The 24,104-nt window shown below is 45.6% G+C and overlaps 1 protein-coding gene across 2 annotated transcripts; it reads left to right on the top strand.

Annotated features, from left to right (window-relative positions):
- The first annotated feature begins 5,603 nt into the window (after positions 1-5,603).
- Anp32e (acidic nuclear phosphoprotein 32 family member E) lies at positions 5,604-22,370 on the top strand. 2 transcript variants are annotated; one of them, XM_085835653.1, is made up of 7 exons: positions 5,604-5,986; positions 9,574-9,723; positions 10,445-10,567; positions 12,256-12,427; positions 13,115-13,236; positions 19,346-19,400; positions 20,191-22,370. In XM_085835653.1, exons 1-7 carry the CDS (start codon positions 5,933-5,935, stop codon positions 20,259-20,261), a joined length of 747 nt encoding a protein of 248 aa, XP_085691779.1. In that variant the 5' UTR covers positions 5,604-5,932; the 3' UTR covers positions 20,262-22,370. The 2 variants fall into 2 exon arrangements, with proteins under 2 accessions (XP_085691779.1, XP_021014152.1); XM_021158493.2 differs by having other exon boundaries at positions 13,115-13,272.
- Positions 22,371-24,104: the final 1,734 nt, after the last annotated feature.

The raw sequence follows: 24,104 nt of genomic DNA, 5'->3' as shown, positions 1-24,104 counted from the left end.
CACCACCCCCGCAATAGGTCCCGTGTGCCCCTTTGTAGTTAACTTCTCTTCCCACACTCAGCCTCTGGTAACTACTGTTTCCTGACCCTATAATTTTGGCCTTCTCAGCACATCTTATGTATCAAATTATACATCCCCTTAGATGTGGCTTCTTACCCTTAGCATTCACTCGTGTTGTTGGGTATCCAGAATTTGCTCCACTTTATCTCTGAGTTTCTCTGGGTGTAGACATACCACATCTGCTCATTCATTGGCAAGCTGGAGAACATGTGGGCTGTGTCTAGTTTTGTAGGATAGAACCACTTTCAATATTGACACACCAGTATTTGAGTGAACACAAATATATATCATTCTTTTGGACCCTATGGTAAATGCATGCTTATCTATATAAGGAACTGGCAAAGTTTCTCATAAGGGCTATAGGGCTCATCATCCCTACTAGCAGTGTATGAGGGCTTCATCTTGTTTGTGTGCATGTTGTGATGCAACCATATATGTGTGCACATGTGTATAGAAGCCAGAAGACACCCTTAAATGTCATTCCTCAGGACTTTGCTTTAAAAATATTTAGTTAGCTAGGCAGTGGTGGCACATGCCTTTAATTCCAGCACTCAGGAGGCAGAAGCAGGTAGATCTCTGAGTTCAAGGCCAGCCTGGTTTTCCCTCTTCAGTTACATCCCTTTGGAAACATCCTTACAGACACACCCAGAGGTCCAGTCAAGTTGATGAGAAATATTATCATAACAACCTTGGCAAAAAAATAAATTGTATTACTAAGTAGGGATATAATATTACATAACAGAAGAGCATATCAGATTCCATTGCCGGGTTTCCTGCATTGAATATATTTATCTTGTAACTGTGCATGTTGGATTTGTATGCTGAATTTCTTTTCTTTCTTTCTTTCTTTCTTTTTCTTATTCTTTTCTTTTTTTCTGAGACAGGGTTTCTCTGTGTAGCCCTGGCTGTCCTGGAACTCACTCTGTGGATCAGGCTGGCCTTGAACTCAGAAATCTGCCTGCCTCTGCCTCCCAAGTGCTGGGATTAAAGGCGTGTGCCACCACTGCCAGGCTGTATGCTGAATTTCTATGGGATTGGATAAACTCATGTTCTTATCTTTTAGCACAGGCCAGGAAGAGGTTTAAAGACCAAAGATCCACTTACCATGTTTGGTTGTGTTTCTATAAATCTATGTCTCACTATACTACATTATTATTGTTATATATCCCTCCTGGGGTTGGATGAGCAGATATATGTCCATTGTATCTGGTGCACTGGTGGGAATATGAATACCTTAGAGGATGTTGAGATGGCTCAGCAGGCAAAGGTGCTTGCTGCCAAACCTGACAGCCTGAGTTTGATCCCAGTAACCAGCATGGTGGAAAGAGAGTACAGATTCCTGTATGCTGTCCTCTGACCTCCACACAGGCATGATCACACCACAAAATAAGTAAAAAAATGTTATTTAAAAGTGTCTAGCCGGGCAGTGGTGGCACACGCCTTTAATCCCAGCACTTGGGAAGCAGAGGCAGGCAGATCTCTGAGTTCAAGGCCAGCCTGGTCTGCAAAGTGAGTTCCAGGACAGCCATGGCTATACAGAGAAACCCTGTCTCGAAAAACCACACACACACACACACACATAAAAAATGAGTCTAAAAAAATCATTAGTGCTCTCTAGGAATCGGTCACTTCCCCTGAGCCAATGGGGCCAGGAGCAGTCCTTGTCTTCTGTGGCAGGATTTTACAGAATTCCTGTTGAGAACTGTGAACTCTGAAGAAAAACGCCTCTTCATGAGCCTCACTTTACTTCACAAGTAACCACAAACTGTCGAGTTTGTGTTCCGTTTTCTTTTTGTTTTGATGTGTGTGTTTTGCTGGGTGCTTCAGGCTGGCCTTGAACTCTCAGCAATCCTGCCTCAACCTCTCAAGTACTGTGATTACAGAAGCATGCTACTAACTCTGCTTAGTTAGTTTGGAAAAGGGAAAGAGAAGAAGAACAGCCCACAGTTATTATTTTATTTTAAAAAACTTTAAATCATTACATTTATTTATGTATTTATACACAGGAACATGTGAGCGCCGCAGCTGGCATATGGAGGCCAGAGGAAAAACCTGAAGTAGTTAGTCATCTCTCTCTTTCTACTATGTAGACCAATTTATGAAAGGCAGGAGACAAACAGGAAGACAGACAATAGATCTAAGCAGAGGAGGAATGACAACACAGACTTAAATGTTAGGGTCTGAAAATCTAAAACAACCAAGCAGGCACAAAAGTATACACGGAGCAAGAGCTTTATTGAATTAGGCAGCAAAAACTGACCAGTCTGTGACAACAGCACAGACTTGGGAGTTGACTGCGTCCTGGATCATTCATCTTAGGAAGTATTTATGCAGATGATAAAAATGATTGTAATCAAATCACTACTCAGAGCCACAGCACAGAGTCAGGAGCTGAACTGCAACACCAGTTTCAATGCCAGCTGGGATGTTACAGAGCTTTTAAGCTTGAAAACCACAAGCAATGGTGCCAAGTTACAGTTACATTTTCCCACCAATCAGGGTTTAGGCATAGAGGACTTTCTCAGGAACCTGTCTTTGTGGAACATTTATCCTGTTCCCATTGGGTGGGTTATTTAACTGTGGTGGGGTGACTTGCTGAACATTCCCGTCTCAATTTGTCAAGTGGAATGTCAGTTACCCAGGGAAGTCTTGGGAACTTAAACTTCATTGACACCTATTCAAAATGGAAGTTTAATGAAAAATAGTTTCGGTTTGGTTCCTTCTTATATTACAAGGCCTCAGAAAACACACAAGGTGCTTAAGCTTAAACAACCCTCGGTTTATGTATGCAAAATGTCAGGCTAGGTCTTCCAGACACTGGTGTTGATGGAGACTTTGTCCAGGAAGAGGACAAATCCGAGCAAGTCAATTTTCTTCAGCAAAGGAACTCCCCTTCCGGTGGTGTTGCCTGCTAGGATCACTTTCCAGTTGTACCCCCCAGAAACTGGGAATAAGTCCTTCATTCTTGATGAAGAATCTGGGTGGCATATCCCATGGTACCACAGAACTGGTGGCTTTCAGCAGAGGGAGTTAAACATTTCTTAAGTGCCTGGAAGAGAGGAAGATAGGGGCATAAACATCTTGATCCCACTCCCCTAAGTTTTGATTTCCTCCAGGACCAATACTGGTGAGCTGTAATGCAGTCTGTGTAGGTTTAGGGGCTAGAGAAGGACAGAGACTGGAGAGTGAGCCTGGCGAGGGATGTACTGTTTGATTGCTGTGAAGAGACACTGTGACCAAGGCAATGCATAGAAGCAAGCGTTTAACTGGGGGCTTGCTTAAAGCTTCAGAGGAGAAGTTCATACCCTTCATTGTGAAGAGTATTGGCATCTGGCAGGCAGGCAGTTGGGCAGGGAGGCCGGCAGGCAGATTTATGAGTTTGAGGCCAGCCTGGTCTACAAAGTGAGTTCCAGGACAGCCAGGACTACACAGAGAAACCCTGTCTCGAAAAACCAAAAAAAAAAAAAAAAAAAAAAAAAAAAAAAAGAGCTTTAAGATAAAAAATAGCCGGGAGGAGGTGGTGTGCATCTTTAATCCTAGAGGCAGAGGCTATTGGATTTTTGTGAGTTCAAGGCCACCCTGGTCTACATGAATGAGTTCCAGGACACTCAGAGCTACACAAAAGAAACTCAGTCTCAAATTACCCAACCACTTCAAACAAAACAAAACAAAACAAAACAAAACAAAACAAAACAAAACAAAACAAACAAGCTCCCAAACCAAACTCGGTGGTGTGGTGTATCCCTTCCCCCCTTTTAATGTTATTTTGAGTGTAGGTGTTTTCTGTGCATGTGTGGCTCTGGCCCACATGCATGCTTCATCCTGGAGGCTCGGAGATGCTGAATCCCCTGGAACTGAAGTTAAGGATGGTTGTGAAGCACCTCTGGCGTCTTCTGAATGAACAAGCACACGCAGTATAACTCAACCACTACACCACCTCTCTAGCCCCGTGGCGCAAGCCTTTGATCTCAGCACTCAGGGGGCAAAGGGCTCTGAGTTTGAGGCCAGCCTGGTCTACAGACTGAGTTCTAGGACAGCCAGGGCTACATGAAGATACCCTGTTTTGTACTTCTCATCTCCCACCAAAAAAAGGTAAAAATAATATTGTGAAGGGAGAAAGGGTTTGTTTTAGTTCGCAGATCTTGGTGTAGTTCATCACAGAAGGAAGTGCAACACATGGCAACTAAGAAGCAGAGGAAGAGGAAACTAAAAGAAATAATTACATAGTTTCTCTTGTTATTGTCATTTTGTGACAGAGGCTGGCCTTGGATTTACTTAGTAGATGACTGTGGATCTGCCCCTCTCTCTCCCTTCTGAGGGCTATGATTAAAGGAATGTTGGATCTTTCAGGAACATTAAACAGAAAAAAAAGTTTTCTTTGTTTTTTTAATTTATTTATTTTGTTTTTGCTTATCCGTGTGTTTTGCCTGCACGCACGCACACACAGCGCATCTGTGCCTGTGGCCTGTGGAGTCCGGAGGATGCCTCTGAATTTCCTGGCATTGTAGCTATGGGTGATTATGAGCCACTACATGGGTGCTAGAAATCGAACCAGGGTCGAACCTCCGCTAGAGGCCATTGCCTCCCCCTCCCCCTCACACTTAAAAGAACATTTTAAGTAGATTTCTGTAGGAAAGGAGAGGCCTTGCTGGACAGTTTCTGATAATTGTGTTTCTTTAGGCCTGTGTTATTTTTCCTCTAAGGTGTCAATTTTTTTTGTTTGTTTGTCTTTTGGAGACAGGTCCCCCCCCCCCCCCTTTCTGTGTAATCCTGGAACTCATTATGTAGACCAGGCTGGCCTCGAATTCAGAGATCTGCCTGACTCTGCCTTTGAGTGCTGGGATTAAAGGCGTGTGCCACCGCGGCTGGCTCTAATATTCCAACTTTTTAGCAGTGACAAATGACCTCAGTATCAACTCCTCCTGGACAGTTTTATTTAAAGGCTTCTGACTCAACGTGCTAAACTCAACTCTGCTTTCAGAGCCGTTCCGCCTTTTATGTTGGAAGTTAAAATACCTTCTTTATCACGCTCTGGTTCTACAAGCAGTTCGGGCCGGGGAGGTGTCACCAACACGCTGTTCGCGCTCGCGCCCCTGCTTACACTTTAGCCGCAGAGCAGAAGGCTTGTGCTTTAAGACCACCGAAAGCTCTGGGTGCAGTGTGTTGCATGACCCACTTACAACCTGGCGATGCCAACGACGCCTTTTCCCTTCCTTTTAACCCTGAAGCCAGAAAAACCCCAAACAAACAAAAACAAACCCAACAGACACCCAAACCGTCCTACTACCAAGGGAAAGCGCGCCAATCACACAAAGAAAAGGAGGGGGGCGACTGGGATTCAAAATCATTTCTCCGGGACGTACATCCTCCCGGACCTATCGGAATTAACTGCGCGCCTGGTCAGAACCAATAGACACTGAGTTTCTGGTCCAGGTCCCCCCTAAAGACAAATGGACAATCCTCTAGCCCAATGGAGTCGTGTGACGCTAAGGACTCGACCAATCCCGTTGGGAGGTGGGTGGAGTGTAGGCTAGGGGGGGGTTGGCGGTGCCGTGTCATGGAGGCTCAGTCTCGCAGCAGCCATTGAAGGGGAAGGAACTGCGGGCGCGCGCGTGTCTCTCTCCCTCACTCTCTCTGTGTGAAAGTGTGTGCGTGCCCGAGTGTGCGCGCGCGGGTGTGTGGACTCGGAGGTGGGGGCAGCCGAGTTAGTCCCAAGTCGTCGGACTCCATTTGCTATTCTTTTCTTTCTCTCCCACACCCGTGTGGTAGTGGGCGTTCGTCTTTGCGTCTCTTTTCATTCATCTCCAGACCTTTAGAGGTTTTTTAGGGTTGGGGATAGTGGGGAGGGCAGGCGAGGGGAAAGGAGGAGGACATGGAGATGAAGAAGAAGATTAACATGGAGTTGAAGAACAGAGCCCCGGAGGAGGTGAGATGACTCAGCCCCCATAGTCCCCTCCCGCCCTGGATCGTGAGGGGTGGGCTTCGGGGGTCCGAGTGGGTGCGCAGGGCGGACTGGGAAGCGCGCCCCCACTTGGGGTGGGGGCGGGGTGTTTATTTTAAGTTTTAAATCACCAGGCTCTTGTGCTTAAAATGGCGAAGGGCTTAAGTTTCTAGGGGCATTTTCGTGAGCGCGCGGGGGCTCAGCCCCATGGCGTCCTCGCAGACTGGCGGCCCGGCCTCGCGGGGGCGGGCGGCGTGGGCGCGACCCCCGGGCCCTCGCCACCTGCGAAGTTGGTGTAACTTTCCCGCGGCGCCGCCACTCGGCCGGCCGCGGCCCCGGGTGTGGGGCTCGCGCCGATCTGCGCCCCACGCTCCCTCCGACCGTGCCCGCTCGCGGGCAGCGCGCGCCGGGGCCGGGGCCGCAGCGGAATCCCGGGACCCGACGGCGCGGGCCGCGATCCGCGTGGCGCGAGGACTTTTACGCAAGCTGGAGGCTTGTGCGAGCCTCGCAGCGCTCAGTGCGGTCCTAGGGAAGAGTCCCGAGTCTTGAAGGGGGCCCGGGAGGCGTCGCCCCCGAGCTCCCCGCCGTCGGATTCCCTAGCGGTTTAGGCCAGGTCCGCGGGTCTGGAGATTGGCCGCGGCGGGGGGGGGGGGGGGACCAGGCTCGCTGATTCGCGGCCGCGGCGTGAAATCAAGGGACAAGGGGTCCGCGCCGCCGTGGTCCCTTGACGCCCGCTCAAAGGCGGGCATCTGCCGGGCCTCCACGGTTATCATGCAGAGCCACCGGTCCCTGAGCCCTGTTGATTTTCGCGGTTCCTTTGCGGGTTTTGGTGACTGGAGGCGAGAGCGAGGTGGTGGCAACATTGTTGCTGTGAGGGTTATCTCTGGGAGGACTGGAAGTTTTCTAGAGCTTTTTTAGAAGATTCTAGAAAAACTCAAAAGTTGAAAGCTGTCAGCAGGACGTGGTGACTGATATCTGTAATTCTGTATATCTGTAAATCTGTACTTCTCATATCAAAAAATTCCCAGCCCTTGGGAGGGAGGACGAGGTAGGACGCTGGTTGCAAGTGGAACTCTGTCAAACAAGGCAAAGCAAATCAAAACAAGCAGTTTCTCAGAAGTCTTGTGGAGCAAAAATGGGTCGTCCCCTCCGCCCCATTCTTTCGCCTTCAGTTTGGAGGATTGCTTGACATGCCTTTTTGCAGTCTCTTTCCTTTGGTGTGGTGTGGTAACAGTTAAGTTTGTATAGATAGTTTATAAGGCACTCCCGTTTATTTACTTTCTCCTTGGGAAAACGTAAGCTGGGTTGTATTGTTCTAGAATCCAAATTAGCAAATAGGAGTAAAGTTGAAGAGCTGGGATTCTGATACTAGGTCTACAAAACTCTTGTTGAGCTCTAAGAAGTCTCTGGTTAAGACTAGAATCCAAAGGCTTAAGAGTTGCTGGGTGTGGTAGGCATTTAATTCGAAGCCGAGGCAGGCAGATCTTTTTGAGTTTGAGGCCAGCTTGGACTAGTGAGACTACAGCTGTCTCAAAAAACCAACAGCCGGGAGGTGGTGGCTCTCGCCTTTAATCCCAGCACTTGGGAGGCGGATTTCTGGGTTCGAGGCCAGCCTGGTCTACAGAATGAGTTCCAGGACAGCCAAGGCTACACAGAGAAATCCTGTCTCAAAAAAAAATCAAAAAAAAAAAAAAAAAGAAAGAAATCCCCTTCTGAGCCGGAGAGATGGCTCAGAGGTTACCAACACTGGCTTCCAGGTCTTCCCAGAACCCACATGGCAGCTCACTACTGTCTGTAACTCCAGTCCCAGTTATCCAACACCCATCTTCTGGCTTCTATGGGTACTGCATGCCTAGGATGCACAGACATACATGCATTCAACCATATGCATTAAGAAAAGAAAAGACTGCCGGGCGTGGTGGCGCACGCCTTTAATCCCAGCACTTGGGAGGCAGAGGCAGGCGGATTTCTGAGTTCGAGGCCAGCCTGGTCTACAGAGTGAGTTCCAGGACAGCCAGGACTACACAGAGAAACCCTGTCTCGAAAAACCAAAAAAAAAAAAAAAAAAAAAAAAAAAAAAAAGAAAAGAAAAGACGTTCAGTCCCCCCTCCCTCCAAGCATGGGACAGACAGTCCATGTTGTCTCCAAGCTTGGGACAGTCCATGTGGCTGACTGAGCAGCAGAAGGAGAAACAACGTTTTGAATATTGTTTTGTGTGATATTGTTTATCTTCAGCTGTCTTAGAAGCTTTCTAATATTGGTTTCTGAAGGTTAGCAAGGTTGGGATTCTACTGGCATTTATCAGCGTAACACACAGAGGCTTAAACAGAAAGTGATGAGCTTCAAGCTCCCCCTGTAGCTTTGAGTCTTTCCCCGACAGCCCAGGTGTCTCCTCCCGGGTGTAGGTCAGGATAGTGCGGCTCCTGCTCAGAGTCCAAACCGGTATCCGTAGGACCTTTTCCACAGTTGTTTTTTTTTTTTTTTCTGCCTCAATGATTTGAAGTAGGCATTGGACTGGTTAGTCCAAGGTCAGATGGAAAGGACCGCTTACAGTGATAGCTAAATCACATCAGGTTGAGTTTTTAAAATACATACTTTTAATTTTGTTTTTATATATATTTATATATGTTATGCATATAAATATGTTTATGTGTGGTTTCATTTTATGTTATTGTTGTTTGCCTGCACGTATGTATGTCTGTGCCAGGGTATCAGGAGCCCTGTGGAACTGGGGTTACAAGGTGTGAGCTTGTGGGTGCTGGGAATTTTAACCCAAGTCTTGGAAGAGTAGCCAGTGCTCTTAACTTCTGAGCCATCTCTCCAGCCCACCATCTGTCAGTTTCCTTAGTATATGTTAATTATATATAGTGTTTCACTTTTCATACATGTGTATAGTATGTTGTGATTACTGTCATTCCTCTTTCCCCTCCCTTACTCCCTCCACCCTGCTGATCCTCTTTCCCAGCTAATCCCCAGAATGCCTTCAAGTCTCTCTCTCTCTCTCTCTCTCTCTCTCTCTCTCTAATAACTCCGTGAGTTACGTTAGGTTCTCACGGGGGTGCGGGTGAAGACGCACGAGAAGGATCTGTGCAAGGACTTACTGTTTGGCGATTGATCTTGCTCTCATTTCAGGCAGTTTTAGACTGCATGGCTCTGCATGGCTCAAGTGACTCTTCACTCCCAAGTAGCTGGGATTACAGCTTCCTTACTCCATGCCCAGTCTGCCACAGACTCCATGGCACAAGTGACCCCTCCCCTATCATCCCCAAGTAGCTGAGATGACAACCTCATACGCTGGCCGTACCCAGTGTAGGGGATTGGCATTTTTGTTTTTGCTTTCTTTTGTTTTGAGACAGGGGCTCTGTTTTGTAGCTTTGGCTGTCCTGCAGCTTACTATATAGACCAGGTTGTCCTGGAACTCATAGAGATCCTCCTGCCTCGCCTCCGGAGTGTTGGTATTAAAGGCCACCACCCCTGGCTGGGATTGCTATTTTGATATTCATGTGTTTAGAATGCTTAGACACCGAAGGGTCTGTTGTTATGCAAACTAATTATTTCGTTTCTTCTAACAGGTGACAGAGTTAGTCCTTGATAATTGCTTGTGTGTCAATGGGGAAATCGAAGGCCTGAATGACACCTTTAAGGAACTGGAGTTTCTTAGCATGGCCAACGTGGAGTTGAGTTCCTTGGCCCGGCTTCCCAGCTTGAATAAACTCCGGAAGGTGAGCTGGGATTGGCTGTGGGGACAGCGTGGTCTTCACGGCCAGGCTGATGGAGTTCTTGGTTAAGTGAAAAGACCATTTCACCTGCCAGCCAGAAAGCTTCAAGTTCCTAGAGATGAGAAGGGGAGGAAGGGTGCTAGACCCTGGCTTGGTGGCTCTTCTACAGGACCTGGTCAGTTCCTCGTCACAACTCATGTGACTCCAGTGCCAGGGGATCCAGCTTCCTCATAAAGACATACATACAGGCAAAACACCAACGCACATAAAATAAGTAAATCACTATTTACTGGGAGGTGGCTTACACATTTGGGAGGCAGAGGCAGGCGGGTCTCTTGAGTTCCAGGCCAGCCTGCAGATGGAGTTCCAGGACAGCCAGGGCTACAAAGAGATCCTGTTTCAAAGAAAATGAAAAAACAGACAAACAACAAAAAAAGGGAACTGTAGGATTTTGGAATCAGTTTCAGTAATACCTAGAAATTTAAATTAGAATTGTTTTATGGCATAAAATTGAATTTAATATCTACCACTGCCCCCATCAGAAAATCCAAATGAACACAATTGGAGCCATGCCACAGATAAGCCACTGTGTGGGGTTCTGATCGGTTTGCAGATAGATGGGAATTGGGGAAGCTGGAGAGAATAAGGAGTGTTGTTTTCAGTTGATGGGCAAGGTCCTCTGGCATCATCAGTCTTTGTTTTTCTCTCCATGTTGAATATGTAGTTGGAACTTAGTGACAATATAATTTCTGGAGGCTTGGAAGTCCTGGCAGAGAAATGTCCAAATCTTACCTACCTCAATCTGAGTGGAAACAAAATTAAAGATCTCAGTACAGTAGAAGCGCTGGTAAGTGGAGGGCGTTGTCACTGGGCTTGATTTAATCTGACTTGTTCATATTCTCACTAATTTCTGCTTAAGTCTGGGATTTCCTGAAATATCTCTTGTGGTCCAGATAGCTATGTTTCTTTAAACTGTCCAGCTGGGCTTGGCACTCAGCCCTGAGGTAGGGGAAGGAAGGATGGCCCCAAGTTGGCGCCTGGGCCGTAGAGTTGAGACTCCTTTCTTAAAATTACAGGCCTTGAGTCAGGCCTGGCGGTGCACGCTTTTAATCCCGGGCCTTGGGAGGTAGAGGCAGGTGGATTACTGTGAGTTTGAGGTCAACTTGGTCTACATAGTGAGTTTTAGGTCAGCCAGGGTTATGTAGAGAGACCCCGTCTCAAACAAAGGCCTCAAACCAGCTCATTTCAAAAGGCACCTAACCACCAGGCTTGACGGCCTGACTTGATTCTCGGAACCCAAGTGATACATGGAAAGAACCCACAACTGAAAGTTATTCTCTGTCACACACATGAATGCTTATGGAATATGCGTGCATCTCCCTGCTCAATATAATTAAAATGTATAATAAATAAATAAGAAATAAAGTCCGCTGGGCGGTGGTGGCGCATGCCTTTAATTCCAGCACTCAGGAGACAGAGGCAGGCGGATTTCTGAGTTTGAGGCCAGCCTGGCCTACAAAGTGAGTTCCAGGACAGCCAGGACTATACAGAGAAACCCTGTCTCGAAGCAAAAAAAAAAGAAAGAAAAAGAAATAAAAGTCCAGGTGATTTTTGAATCAGTGACAAATATATTTAATGATTAGCTTTTATTTTCTTCAGGGCTTTATTCTGGTTTCAAGTTTTCAGTATTTTTTTAAACACCTCTTTTTTTTTCCCTATATTTTGAGGTAGTCTGTCTCCTTATTTTCTTTTTCTTTTTTTGGTTTTTCGAGACAGTTTCTCTGTGTAGCCCTGACTGTCCTGGAACTCATTTTGTAGACCAAGCTGGCCTCGAACTCAGAAATCCACCTGCCTCTGCCTCCCAAGTGCTGGGATTAAAGGCATGCGCCACCACGCCCAGCTTATTTTCTGATAGGAAGGAAAAGATACATAATACAAAACTGAAAATGGATATTCAGGTTTACAATTTGTTTTATTAGTGTGTGTCTGTGCTTGTTGGTTTTCTGGGTCCCAGGATTAAATCTACATTGCCAGGCATGGCCAGTCCTTGTCCGTGGGCTTAGTGTGGTGCCTGTGTAATCTCAGCACTCCGGAGGCCAAAGCAACTGAGGATTCAAGGCCAGCTTGGGCTATGTAACAGGACCTTACCCTGTCTTTAAGAAGAAGAAAAAGATGGGAGATTAAGTCTTGGTAGCCCAGGCTGGCCTCCCACTCGGACCTTCCTGCCCTGGCTGGGTTATGGTGTGTGTTGGCACACTTGGGGCGCTGTTGCCTATCTGCCCAGCTTCTGTCAGCAAAAATGCCTGGAGTGTCTGTAAGAAACTAAGTTGTAAGACATCTGCTGGGGACACAGCAGTGACAAACCAAAGTTCTCCACCGGTGCTGCTGCCTGTGCCTGGGGGAGTGGCTTTACAAACCCTAAAAGTGCAAAAACTTGTTCTTTAGCTTCAAGAATATGTTTTTCAGATCTTTCATTAAATCTCAAGAACCCAGTGTTTAAAATCTTGATTGTAACCTTTAACTTTACTTTTTCAGCAAAATCTTAAAAATTTGAAAAGTCTTGACTTGTTTAACTGTGAGATCACAAACCTGGAAGATTATAGAGAAAGTATTTTTGAACTGCTGCAACAGATCACCTACCTGGACGGATTCGACCAGGAGGACAATGAAGCTCCCGACTCGGAGGAGGAGGAGGACGACGACGAGGGTGAGGCTCTTAGTCTACTATTTATTTGTTTGGAGATAGGGTGTCTCTATAACTCTGGCTGTTCTGGAATTCACTGTGTAGACTAAGCTGACCCCCAAACAGAGAACCACCTGCCTCTGCCCACTTCTTGCTGGGATTAAAGGTGTTCACCACCATGCCTGGCAACCAGCAGGTTTTGAAGTGACCGCAAAGTAAAGCCAACTTCAGTGTGTATAATGTTTGAAAATGTATTTTGGGAGGGTCCGTTGCAGTGCTGGGATGGGATCATCCTCGCACATGCTCGGTACGTGCTGACCTGGATCCCCAGTCCTAGTAAAGTACTTCTGGGTCACAGGTAACAGTGCTGTAAAATGGGTCGGTTTGCTTTGTTTCGTTTTATCGAGACAGGGTCTCCCTGTGCAGCCCTGGTTGTCCTGGAACTCTGTAGACCACGCTGACCTCAAACTCAGTCCCACCCCTCCCGACTCCAAGCCTCCCCTCTGCCCCTCTGCCTCCCAGTGCTGGGATTAAAGGCATGCACCACTATTGTCTGGCCAGGATTTGTTCTTTTAAGCCAAGTGTAGGGGCACTTGCCATGGTTGGTTTAAGATGAATGGGGGCCACGTGCCAGAAGGACGCAGTCCCTATGAGTACCAGGAGGAAGCGGTTGCCCGGATGCTTGCTCACCTTTGACAATGTTTTCTAAAGATGGAGATGAAGATGAGGAAGACGAGGACGAAGATGAAGCCGGTCCACCGGAAGGATATGAAGAGGAGGAAGATGAGGATGAGGATGAAGCTGGCTCAGAAGTGGGAGAGGGAGAAGAGGAGGTGGGCCTCTCATACTTAATGAAAGACGAAATTCAGGTGAATGGAAACTTGTTGTTCGCCCTGAAGACGGTTGGCCCAGGGCTAAGTGCTGTATGAGTAGGATGGGTTGTGAGTGGTTTCCTGATGCTTGGATGAGTATGGATAAGCATCTGTCTTTTTTTCTCCCTCCTACTGGGTGCTCCATATTATGTTCAGACAGCTGTAAATACTTGCTGGTTTTCTTTCTTTCTTTTTTTTTTTTTTTTTTAAGCCCAAGGACAGTTTTATTTAAAAACTCTCAGGGCAGGGGATCTGTAAGTCTCAGTAGCTCCTAGGAGGAGAACAGAGGGGAGAATGGAAAAACCCAGTGCCGTGTAAACTGGCCTTGAGGTCAGACCAGCGGTCACAGGGCAGGGAGCGCGAGGTCTAGAGAGGAGGTGTGGAAGGCCACAGTGGTAGCAAAGCTGTATCTGGGCTCTGGTTGGCATCCAAAAAGAATGAGACGAAAGGACAAGTTGCCTCTTTTTGACTTGGGTCTCAGACTCAAGCCGAATCTCATCATGGCCACTCACAGGGACTGCCATTGCTTGCTCTTTATCTCCTGAATTTCTGAATTGACTCTGCCTTCAGTGGCACAGGATGGAGGAAGCATTTTCTGAATGTCTGAGCCTCTTTCTGCATCTTACAAGCAAACTCCTGGAGTTGCTTTAACAAGGTGATGCACATAAAGCCCCTGGTTCTGGTTGGTAACAACAGTTCAGACACTCAGACTGTGATCTCTTCCCTTCAGTTAGTTAGTTAGACTCCTGCAGTAGCTTTTCTACCTTTTTAAATTAAAAGTTGTGTGTGCTCAGCTGGGCGTGGTGGCGCACAGCACTCGGGAGGCAGGGGCAGGAGGATTTCTGAGTTCGAGGCCAGCCTGGTCTACAAAGTGAGTTTCAGGACAGTCAGGGCTACACAGAGACACCAACATGCCTGTGAATGTGTGGTGTGTGAATGTAGTTGCCTGTGGACGCCAGAAGAGGGTGCTCTGGAGCTGTTCCTTCAGGCGGGCACCAGTTTTGGAAGCTGAAATCCAGATTCTCTGAAACCGTCTTGACCACCGGCTCGTGTGCCAGCCACCACCTTGCATTCGCTTCCTAAGCAGTGTCCGCCTAGGTCAACTCTGCTCAGGGATTTCTTCCACCAAGCGCCCGTGTGGTATGCTGATAGACCATCGCTCTCCTTGGTGTGCTGTGATGTCTCCCTCTTGCCCCCAAAGCATACAAGGTTGTCCTTCATTCTCTGCTGCCTTAAACCTTGATTAGACTTCTGTTGCCTAAAGATGCTCTCATAAAAACTTCTCTGCCCTTTACTGAGTGGTGAGCTCTTTAAATGAGAGGCTGTTAATCTTTACTCTAATAGCCAGTGTGTTCAGTGGGAATAGACTATCCTTAGCCCCTGGGAGTTTAGAGAAGTTGCTCTCTCTTCGTGTAAAAGTGAGCTTTATTTTCATATTTTAAAATAATTGTTTCTTTTGAAAATACCTCAATGCTAGGGATGTAGCTCAGTGATAGAACACTTGCTGATAAGTGTAAGGCCTGGGTTGAATCTTCAGGACCACATACACAGATCTCCTCGAGACGGTGTCTTTTGCTTTCCTGCTTACTTTTGCAATGGTTAGGTTGACTATCTGATTGATGGGTTTATTTTCCTGCTACCTTTGTTTTGTTTTCTTTTAAAGATTTATTTATTTATTATATGTAAATACACTGTTGCTGTCTTCAGACTCACCAGAAGAGGGCGTCAGATCTCATTACAGGTGGTTGTGAGCCACCATGTAGTTGCTGGAATTTGAACTCAGGACCTTTGGAAGAGTAGTCAGTGCTCTTACTTATTGAGCCATCTCGCCAGCCCCCTTTTGTTTTCTTTTTTAAGATTTATTTTGTGTGTATCAGTAAATGTTCTGCCCACATGTATGTCTATATACCATGGGTGTGATTGGTTCTTGAGTCTCCTAGGACTGGAGTTACAGACGGTTGTGAGCTGTCACGTGGGTGTTGAGAACTGAACCTGGGTCCTGTGCAAGAACAGCCAGTGTCTTACTCGTTGAGCCATGTGTCCATCCACTTCTGACAATATTTTAAATTTAAAATAAATAAACAAGAATAAGGCCTTAGGCTTCTTTGTATCTTTGTGAGTCATAAAGTATACAGCGAAGAGAAAACCTTGGAATGCTCTTAGTGTTTATAGGGAAAGCCTGTTTAGTTTACAGCAGCATTTAGCATGAATGGTTCTCTTTTATGTTTGATTCACTTATTTTATGATTTGATTTCTCCCTCAGTGTAAGCTGTATGCTGAGGTGTGCAGTGGGTGTTGAGTGTTTTACTGTGCTCCCGAGGCTGCCGTGGAGGGTGTCTGCCTCCTGAGTGCTGCCTAAAATGTCACTGTCAAACCACCTGAGATGATTGACATTTAGGTATAATTGTTCTGCTGAATGTTTGGGGATATTACCTCAAAATGCCGTGGCCAAGCACAGGTCAGAAATCTGTGAATACACACAGCAGCATTGTTAGTGCAGGGCCAGGAAGCCTTCTTATTCTGGATGGGATAGTTTGGATGTTCAAAATGAAGTCTGAGTGGGGTTGTGGTAGCTCAGGCCCATACTCCTGGCTCTGCAGGAGGCAGTGGGACTGCAGGAGTTGGTGATAGCATAGGCTGCTTAGCGTGCTCTAGGATAGCCTAGGCTACAGGGAAGCCTTGTCTCACAACGAACCAGGCAACCCCAGAGTGCCTGCTTTTAGGAGCTAAATTCTAGGCAAGCTTCAGAGACCATTGCTGTGTAACGGTGAAAGAGGCAGGAATGGCAGATTTCAGTATGCATTGTACTTACTCCTAAAGGGGTCTGGTTTTTATTATGTATGTATGGTTATCTTGTCCAAATGTCTGTCTCTATATCGCCTGTGTGAATGCTGACTGCAAATGCCAGAAGAGGCATAGGATCGGGTGGAGCTCAATTACAGACCTGTGTGGGCCACGATGTAACTGACTGCTGGGAGGAAATCCCTCTGGTTATGTTTGCCTCTTCAAAATGCGATCTCACCGTGCAGCTCAGGCTGCCCTTGAACTCAGGCTCACGGTCCCCCTGCCTGAGTTTTATAAGTGCCGGGACTCTGTAGACAGGGCCAGCACCACTGCTACAACTACATCTGGTTTTATGTAGCACGCTGGGGAGCTACAACCTCTAGACCTCTGATTTGCTGAGTTTTTTTGTTGTTGTTATATTTCTTCTCATTTTAGTTGTTCTTCAGGGGCAAGGAATTGCTGTGTATAAAGGACTTCGGGAATATTGGAAAGTATGCCCTGTACTATTCATACTTATGTCAGGAAACAGTTCTCACTAATAGGGCAAAGGCCATGGTCGTCACTGAGCAGACTGAGTGACTTTCTGGTAAATGCTGCGGCTTTATTGTGAGACGTTGTCCTCAGGATGGTCTTTACATGCCTTGGAACGTCAGTTCAATTACGTTTTAGTTAAAATAAAACTCAGATAGTTCTTGATAGCTGTGATTTTTCTAAATTATCAACAAGTGTTTTATTTAAAATGATAAATGACTGTTTGCATCTTTGAGATGTTTCAGATGCCTCCTCGCCTTCCTTCCTTCTCCCCTTTTATCTCATGTGCACTGACGTTTGTCTGCATGCATGTCTTTGGAAGGGTGTCAGATCTAGACTTACAGACAGTTGTAGGCTGCCGTCTGGGTGCTGGGAATTGAACCTGAGTCCTCTGGAAGAACAGCCAGTGCTTTTTTTTTCCCTTCTGTTTTTTCAAATCAGGGTCTCTCTGTGTAGCCCTGAATGTCTTGGAATTCACTCTGTAAACCAAACTAGCTTTGAACTCAGAGATCCCCTTGTCCCTGTCTCCGCCACTATGCCCAGCATAGCAGGCATTCCTAACCACTAATTATTCACTGCTTACACTTGGTGCTCAACTTGGAACATACAAATGTAGTACGGCTAGGTGGCTAGCAAGCCGCAGGGGTCTGTTTCTGCTCTGTCTGGGCCAAGAGTGTAGGCATTCAACACCAGGGCACCTTTAATGTGTGTGGTTGGCAGTTTGAGCTCAGGTCAGATTGTACAACCATCTTCCCAGCCCATTGAATGATTTGGAGACAGTCTTGCTAGGTTGGCTTTGAACTTGGAGTCCTCCCACCTCTGCCTGGGGAATTACATGCTTAATAGAGTATGCTTGAGTACACTGTGGTGAGATCGAGAGACCCTTGACTGCTTGTTTTTCAGATGTACAGTAGTTAGTACCAAGTTTGTCTGGACTTGGTCATTTGTAGCACGGCTGAGATCAGAGCTGTGAGTGGTAAGGGTCTCCCAGCCCCAGCGGTATTAGCGTTCTTAGGGTTGGAAGTCGGTCTGTTGTCTCTGGCTTATGTGGTTCTGATAAGCTTGTTGCTCTTCTGATTCGATGGAGCATAAAGTTGAAAAAAGTAATTGACTGTAAATGAGAAGGTGTATAAACAAACAGAGAACACCCAGCTGGAGACCAGAGTTAGTTTAAGGTGAGAATGGGCCAGAGAGGTGGCTTAGCGGGTAAAGGCCCTTGCAGTGTGTCTTAGTTAGGGTTTCTGTTGCTGTGAAGAGACACCATGACAACATTTAATAGGGGCTGGCTTACAGTTTTAGAGGTTTAGTCCATTGTCGTTCTGGGGGGAAGTGTGACATGAAATGGTGCTGGAGGAGCCGAGAGTTCTACATCTTTATCCACAGGCAGCAGGAGACTGTGTCACACTGGGTGAGTCTTGACCTCAACCACCTTGCATAGTGACACACTTCCTCCAGCAAGACCTCACGTACTCCAGTGGGACCACTCCTAATAGAGCCTCTCTGTGTGGTCAGGCATTCAAAGGCGTGAGTCAGGAGTCAGACCCACCACGCAGTGCAGACCTGGTGGCCAGAGTTCAATCCCTCCAAGTCATGGAAAAGTGGAAAGAGAGCTGACTCTGCAAAGTTGTCAGAAGAGCTCCCCGTGTGCCATGCTTGTCCCGCGAGCATGAGCGCACACAGCAACAGTAATGACATGCACATGTACAGTAACAGTTGTTTGGAAGGGAGAAAATCCTCAGAGGAGAGCAGCATGTACTAATGGGTGGACCGTTCATGGTCAGAGACATCACGATGATCAAGGGGCTGCCTAGCAAGGCTGGCAAGGATCTTGGGTCAAGTCCAAAGTCCGTTAAAAAAAAGCTGGGGGGTGGGGTGGGTCTGATGACAGCCAGTGGTCCAAGTCTTGAGAGGCAGCACAAGCTGCATAATGGCATGTGATCTTAAGCCCAGCCATGGAGGAGGGGAGACAGGACTGCCTGGATGCTGGGAGTAAGCCTGTGCGTCATGGCACCTGCCTTACAATGTTGCAAGCAGGGTCGGTGGCATTTCCTGCTTTTGGTGGAATGTTGATATTCAAGAAACTGAAGAGTTGTGGAACATTTTGGATTTTAGATTTTTGGTTTGTGGCTTGCTTTTATTGGTTGGAAAACAGATCTAGAGAAACACATTTTTATAGTCAGCATATAACCATAACCGTATTTGACATCAGGGTTCAGATCACCTGTGCCTCAGTCTGTAAAGTAGAAGGGCTTATTTTAAAGCAGGAAAGTCCTGTTTCTGCTAGTGGGCAGATGTGGCTTTTTTTTCTTTTTTTTTTTTTTTTAATTATGGTTTTTCGAGACAGGGTTTCTCTGTATAGCCCTGGCTGTCCTGGAACTCACTCTGTAGACCAGGCTGGCCTGGAACTCAGAAATCCACCTGCCTCTGCCTCCCAAGTGCTGGGATTAAAGGCGTGTGTCCCCATGCCCGGCTAGATGTGGCCATTTTTAAGCTGGATAGAGTGGTACATTCCTGTAATCGCTGCACTTGGGAGGCAGAACCAGTTGAGTCAGGAGTTTGCTTGAGACTCTGTTCTCCTGAACCATGGTAGGCTAAGGCACAGACTGTGTTTATAAAAGTCTGGATGCTTAGTCAGCTTCAAAGCACAGGAGGCAGAAACTGTCCTTTGAGGCACAGCTGACCTGTAACTTCATCGCTCTTGTGAAACAATAGAAGTCCTTGTCGTGGTTTACTCATTCTCACATTGACTTTGAAGGATGAAGAGGACGATGATGACTATGTTGATGAAGGGGAGGAAGAAGAAGAAGAGGGTGAGTTGCTTGTGCCATAAGAACATTGTGAATCTTAGCAGATGTTGAGTCTGTGGTGGGATCGCCCTGGCCCTTGAGCCTTTAATTTTGTTGTTTATTATAATGTGCCTAGACACATAGTCCAGTGATTTGAAAGACTAGTTTAATTCTGCCAAAACAACAACAAAAACAATTTCTAATCTGTACTTAAAGACAGAAATGAGGGGCTGGAGAGATGGCTAAGCGGTTTAAAGCACTAGCTGCTCTTCCAGAGGACCTAGATTTAATTCCCAGCAACCACGTGGAAAAATGAAAACGAAAGCCAGGCATGGTAATTTATGCCTTTGATCTCAGCATTTGGGAGGCAGAGGCAGGGGCATCTCTGATTTTGAGATAGCCAGGGTTATACAGAGAAACTCTCTCTTGAAACACACACACACACACACACAGAGATGAAGTAAATTGAAGTAAATGTTTATTTGCGCTTCCTTGCACCCTGGAATCTCATTTGCAGAGAGAAAAGCCTCCGTGCAGAGAGGATGGGTGGACGCAGATGTCCCGTTAGTGTTTACCTAAGAGTCACATTGTCACGCACTTGGTCTGTTGATTGACCTGCGAGCTGTGGTTTGTCCGTGAGCGTGTCTCTTCTGAAGAGTATGGTTCTCTGAAGTCCTTTATATTCTCCAACAAATTTCAGAGTGGAAACAACTTATATTTTCTCTTGATTCTCATTTTCTACTAAGAGTAAAAGCTCTTACTAAGAGAAAAACTCAGTTGTTAAAATCAAGTATCTTACATTTTTCCATTTTAGAGGAAGAGGGTCTTCGGGGAGAGAAGAGAAAGCGAGATGCTGAGGATGATGGGGAGGAAGACGACGATTAGACCTCCAGGACCAGGCCACCTGACACTCCTGGGCGCTGGAGAGCGATCACATTGTCTTTGTTTCTTTCTGTATGATAGCTGTCCCAGTAGGAGACGATGTGTAACTTTTTATAGGAAAAGTGTGGTTTTACTATTTTGGCCTTACCATTCCGGTTAAGATTTGCTAGTCTCTTAATCATAATGTTCTTAGAAATGAATTCTCATTCATCTTCCCATAGTGAAATTCTCTAGCATTGTATTTAGATTCTGGATTTTTATAATTCATGCTTAATGTATTAGACATTTTTAGCCCATAATTAAAACATTGTTGCTTTTACACAGGTGTAGTTTGGTGCATTTCATTCATAATGTTTTAAAGTTATTTATAAATTAACCAATTACACTCAGCTGTAATATGAAATGGCAGTAGTCTTTTGAATGATAAAGCTGGTTTTTGTTTTTGGTTGATTTAGAGACGATCTGGCTGTCATTAGCTTGAAGGCATTTTGGGGGGTTGGGTAAGGATATCTGAAGGCTTTCCTATCATGGTTTGGAAAGTAGAAGCAGAGTGAGAGGGTTCTCTCAGAGGCAGGTCATGGACTGCTCAGTGACACAGTTCAGGGCCCTTTAGGAGCCTGTCCCTTTCTAAGGCCAGACTTGCAGTGGAGCGGTCTCTGTGGGTGGCCGTGCCAGCAGGCTGTCGGGTCAGCTGTGTGTCCCCTCCCAGCTGCTCCAGAAGTTTCTGTCACCTTCATTGCTTCGTTCCTGTTCCCATCCAGAAGAAAGCTGGCAAAAGCTGTAATACCCCAGAGACTTCATCTGCACCTCAGCCATCTGTCTCGGTTTCAAACAAGTGGCGTGGAAGAGATGGAGCATTCAAGTTGCAGTACCGAGGGCTTCATGTCGGAGGCAGGCTTTGCTGACGACATGAGTCTGTGTTAGGATAAAGCAGCTACATCCTCTGGCAGAGGTCCGACTGATTGCCATGGAGAACTAATAACACGTTCAGGGCTAGTTTCTAAGTTTTCCTGGTGATTTGGATACCAACGCTGTGAAGTATTTATTATGTTTCTGAGAGCAACCTTTAATTCTTCCTGTAGTTTTGAAAGCGTGATCAGTTGTAGCCTTTGATTGGAATATAGTGGCCATAGGAGACTGTTTGAAAATCAATCTTGAAGTGTTGGTATTTATTTCAAGTGAATGTCTGAAAAATAGAAACAACATTTAGGGTACGGGTATGTGTTTTCTCGTGGCTTCTAAACAAACATGAGCAGACAGGTCTCCCTCCATCCCTTTGTCCCGGAAGCTCCATGCTCAAGGGGTTGCCAGGTTTGTTTTCCTTTTGTTCTATATACTTCAGGTGGGTTTTTGTTTTGTTTTGTCTTTTTCTTTTTTTTTTTTAAACCTAGCATCAGCATAAGTATTTTGCCTCTCTTCTGGGACACATCGAAATTGCAACAGTGGGGCTGCTGCTCTTTCAACTTCAGATGTCTGACCTGGTTTTTTAACATAACAAGTATGAACTTATTTGTAGAGAAGCTAATAAAAGTTGCATGCCCGACTGAGATAAATGTGTACTGAGTTCAGCGCAAGTGTAGGGATCGCCAAAGGACTGGCTTTGTCTCCTTGTTTCAGTAATTGGAACTCCTGCTGTCAGTCTCTAAAGAATTCTCTTTGCAAACTATGCCAGGTTCAAAATAAATGCTTATTTTTAAAAATGAAATCTATATATTGACTTTTTATCAATCATCTATTGTGCAATCAAAATTAGAGTTCTTGAGTTTAAAAACAACGCATAGGGCCTCCAGATAACTATTAAGACTTATTTAGCTTTGTGGGTGGTATTTTCATGCAAATAAGCAAGGGTGGGTTTTCTATTCTGTAGAAGTTCTGGGTTCTGTTCTAACCCTCTCTGTACTGTGCGTGTGTATACGATATGTGAAGTCCTTAGAGACTTTGAGGTTGATACTTTTGTGCAACTGTGTTTTGAATAACGCCATCACAGTGTTAAACACAAGGACGGGCAGCGCTGATCATGGGGTTCTGACTATTTTGGTTTTTTTCCCTTACTGCTGTAACTTAAGTTTTGAAACTGCATTGCTTTGAATAAATTGAAGCATTATTAATAATGACTAGCTTCAGTGTGTGATTGTTCACTCTTCAGAATTACCATCTACTGTTTCAAAGGTCTTTAGAAACAGAAATGACTTTTGAAGGGTAGTCAGACTTGTGACAATAATAGGCACTAGAAAACTCATACTCCAACGGCAGTGGTGGTACACACCTCTAATCCCAGCACTTGGAGGCAGAGGCAGATGGATCTCTTGAGTTTGAGTCCTGCCAGTGCTACACAGAGAAACCCTGTCTGGAAAAAATAAAAACAAAAAAATTCCTTTTCCTCACCAAAATTCTGGATTGGTTCAAATTTCCCTTTGGAGTTGCAGGTTGGGCCAGGACTTTATTGCCTATAGTTCAGCAAGCATTTATAAAATAATCACAGGATTATATGGTTTTTCTAGAATGAGCTCAAATTCTCGGCATAGTATGTTAGTTCCCTACATGTGTATCTTGAAACAATAGATTTTTTATAAATCCCTAGTTTTGGGTTTATATGATTTATTTCTGGAATGTCTTTTGTCAAGTTATGCTAATGTTCTCATGATTACAGTATAGGGAAAATATTAATTACTAAATTCTTTCTGAGAGGTGGAAGCATTGAGCTATTTTTAACTACAGGTATTCACTGAAGTCTGTGGTTTTGTCCTTTTTTGAGGGGATGGGGCATTGCCATTATATCCCTGGCTGTGTAGGAACTCATTGTCTAGACCAGGGTGGCCTTGAACTCAAGATTTGTCCTCATTAAATTCCAAGTTCTCAGATTAAAGGCACAGCTACAGCCAGGCCTTTGTCTTTTTATGCTTGGTGCGCTGCCCCATACCTGCAATCCCAGTGTTTAAGAGGCTGAGGCTGGACAATTAGCACAGTTCAAGAGCAGCCACAGTTACAGCGTGACACTGTCTAAAGACAGACATTACATAGTTTTCTCCTTTAAGGAAAAACGACAGGATCAGAAGTTTTGGGTAAAATTATTCAATAATGAGTCAATTTAATGAGGTGGTGTGACTCAAAAGTATTCTTAAGTATGGTTTATTCTTTGTTTTGTTGGGTTTTGAATTACATATTTTTTCTAATTGCTGGCGATTTGTTTCCAGTGCTGTTGTGTGATTCGGTGATAGTCTGCAGCTGTCCCTAAGACAGCATCCTACCACTGACTGCCACATGCCTCCCCACATTCTGATCATCCTGAGACAGGAGACCAGAGTATGTCCTGGCTGGACAGCTGCATGAGTTTATGTTCTATTTAATTGGACAACTTGACTTGAAGGAAAACATCATGTCCCAAAATGGAAATTGCAAAATGAACTCTTATCTCAGGGGAATCTCTAATAAAAAGACTATGTATCTCTAGTAAAAATACATTTATTTAGAGACAGGTTCTCGTGAAGCCCTGGCTGGCCTGGAAGTCAACAGATCATTTGTTTCTGCCTCCAGTGTACTTCAATAAGGCTGCAGTGCCCAGCCCTCGTAAAATACGTTACAAAGATTTACTGACTGTATGAGTCTTCAGATCCCTTGGAACAAAGATTTTTGGCTGTGTGAGCTGGTAACTCACCTGAGCCTGTGCAAGAGCAGCAAGTGCTCCTAACTGCAGAGCCACCTTCACCTGCTAAGGGTAACCTCGACTAAGAAAGACGAAGGAAAGTATGTATTTCAGTTAAGTTCTTGAATATTTCCGTGTGTGTGTGTGTGTGTGTGTGTGTGAGAGAGAGAGAGAGAGAGCATCATTTGGATGCCTCCTTAGAG

Source organism: Mus caroli, unplaced genomic scaffold (assembly GCF_978045245.1).
Source record: "Mus caroli unplaced genomic scaffold, Mus_caroli_1 scaffold_3, whole genome shotgun sequence".
Taxonomy (NCBI): Eukaryota; Metazoa; Chordata; class Mammalia; order Rodentia; family Muridae; genus Mus; species Mus caroli.
Note: the sequence above shows the minus strand (reverse complement) of the source record. Positions and strands in the feature narration are given on the sequence as shown.

Bases quoted from the DNA above. Each gene is read 5' to 3' on its own strand.
- Anp32e (XM_021158493.2), top strand. From the start codon at position 5,933: ATGGAGATGAAGAAGAAGATTAACATGGAGTTGAAGAACAGAGCCCCG. The intron at 5,987-9,573 runs GTGAGATGACTC...TTCTTCTAACAG, and splicing joins AGAACAGAGCCCCGGAGGAG to GTGACAGAGTTAGTCCTTGA. The intron at 12,428-13,114 runs GTGAGGCTCTTA...TGTTTTCTAAAG, and splicing joins GGAGGAGGACGACGACGAGG to ATGGAGATGAAGATGAGGAA.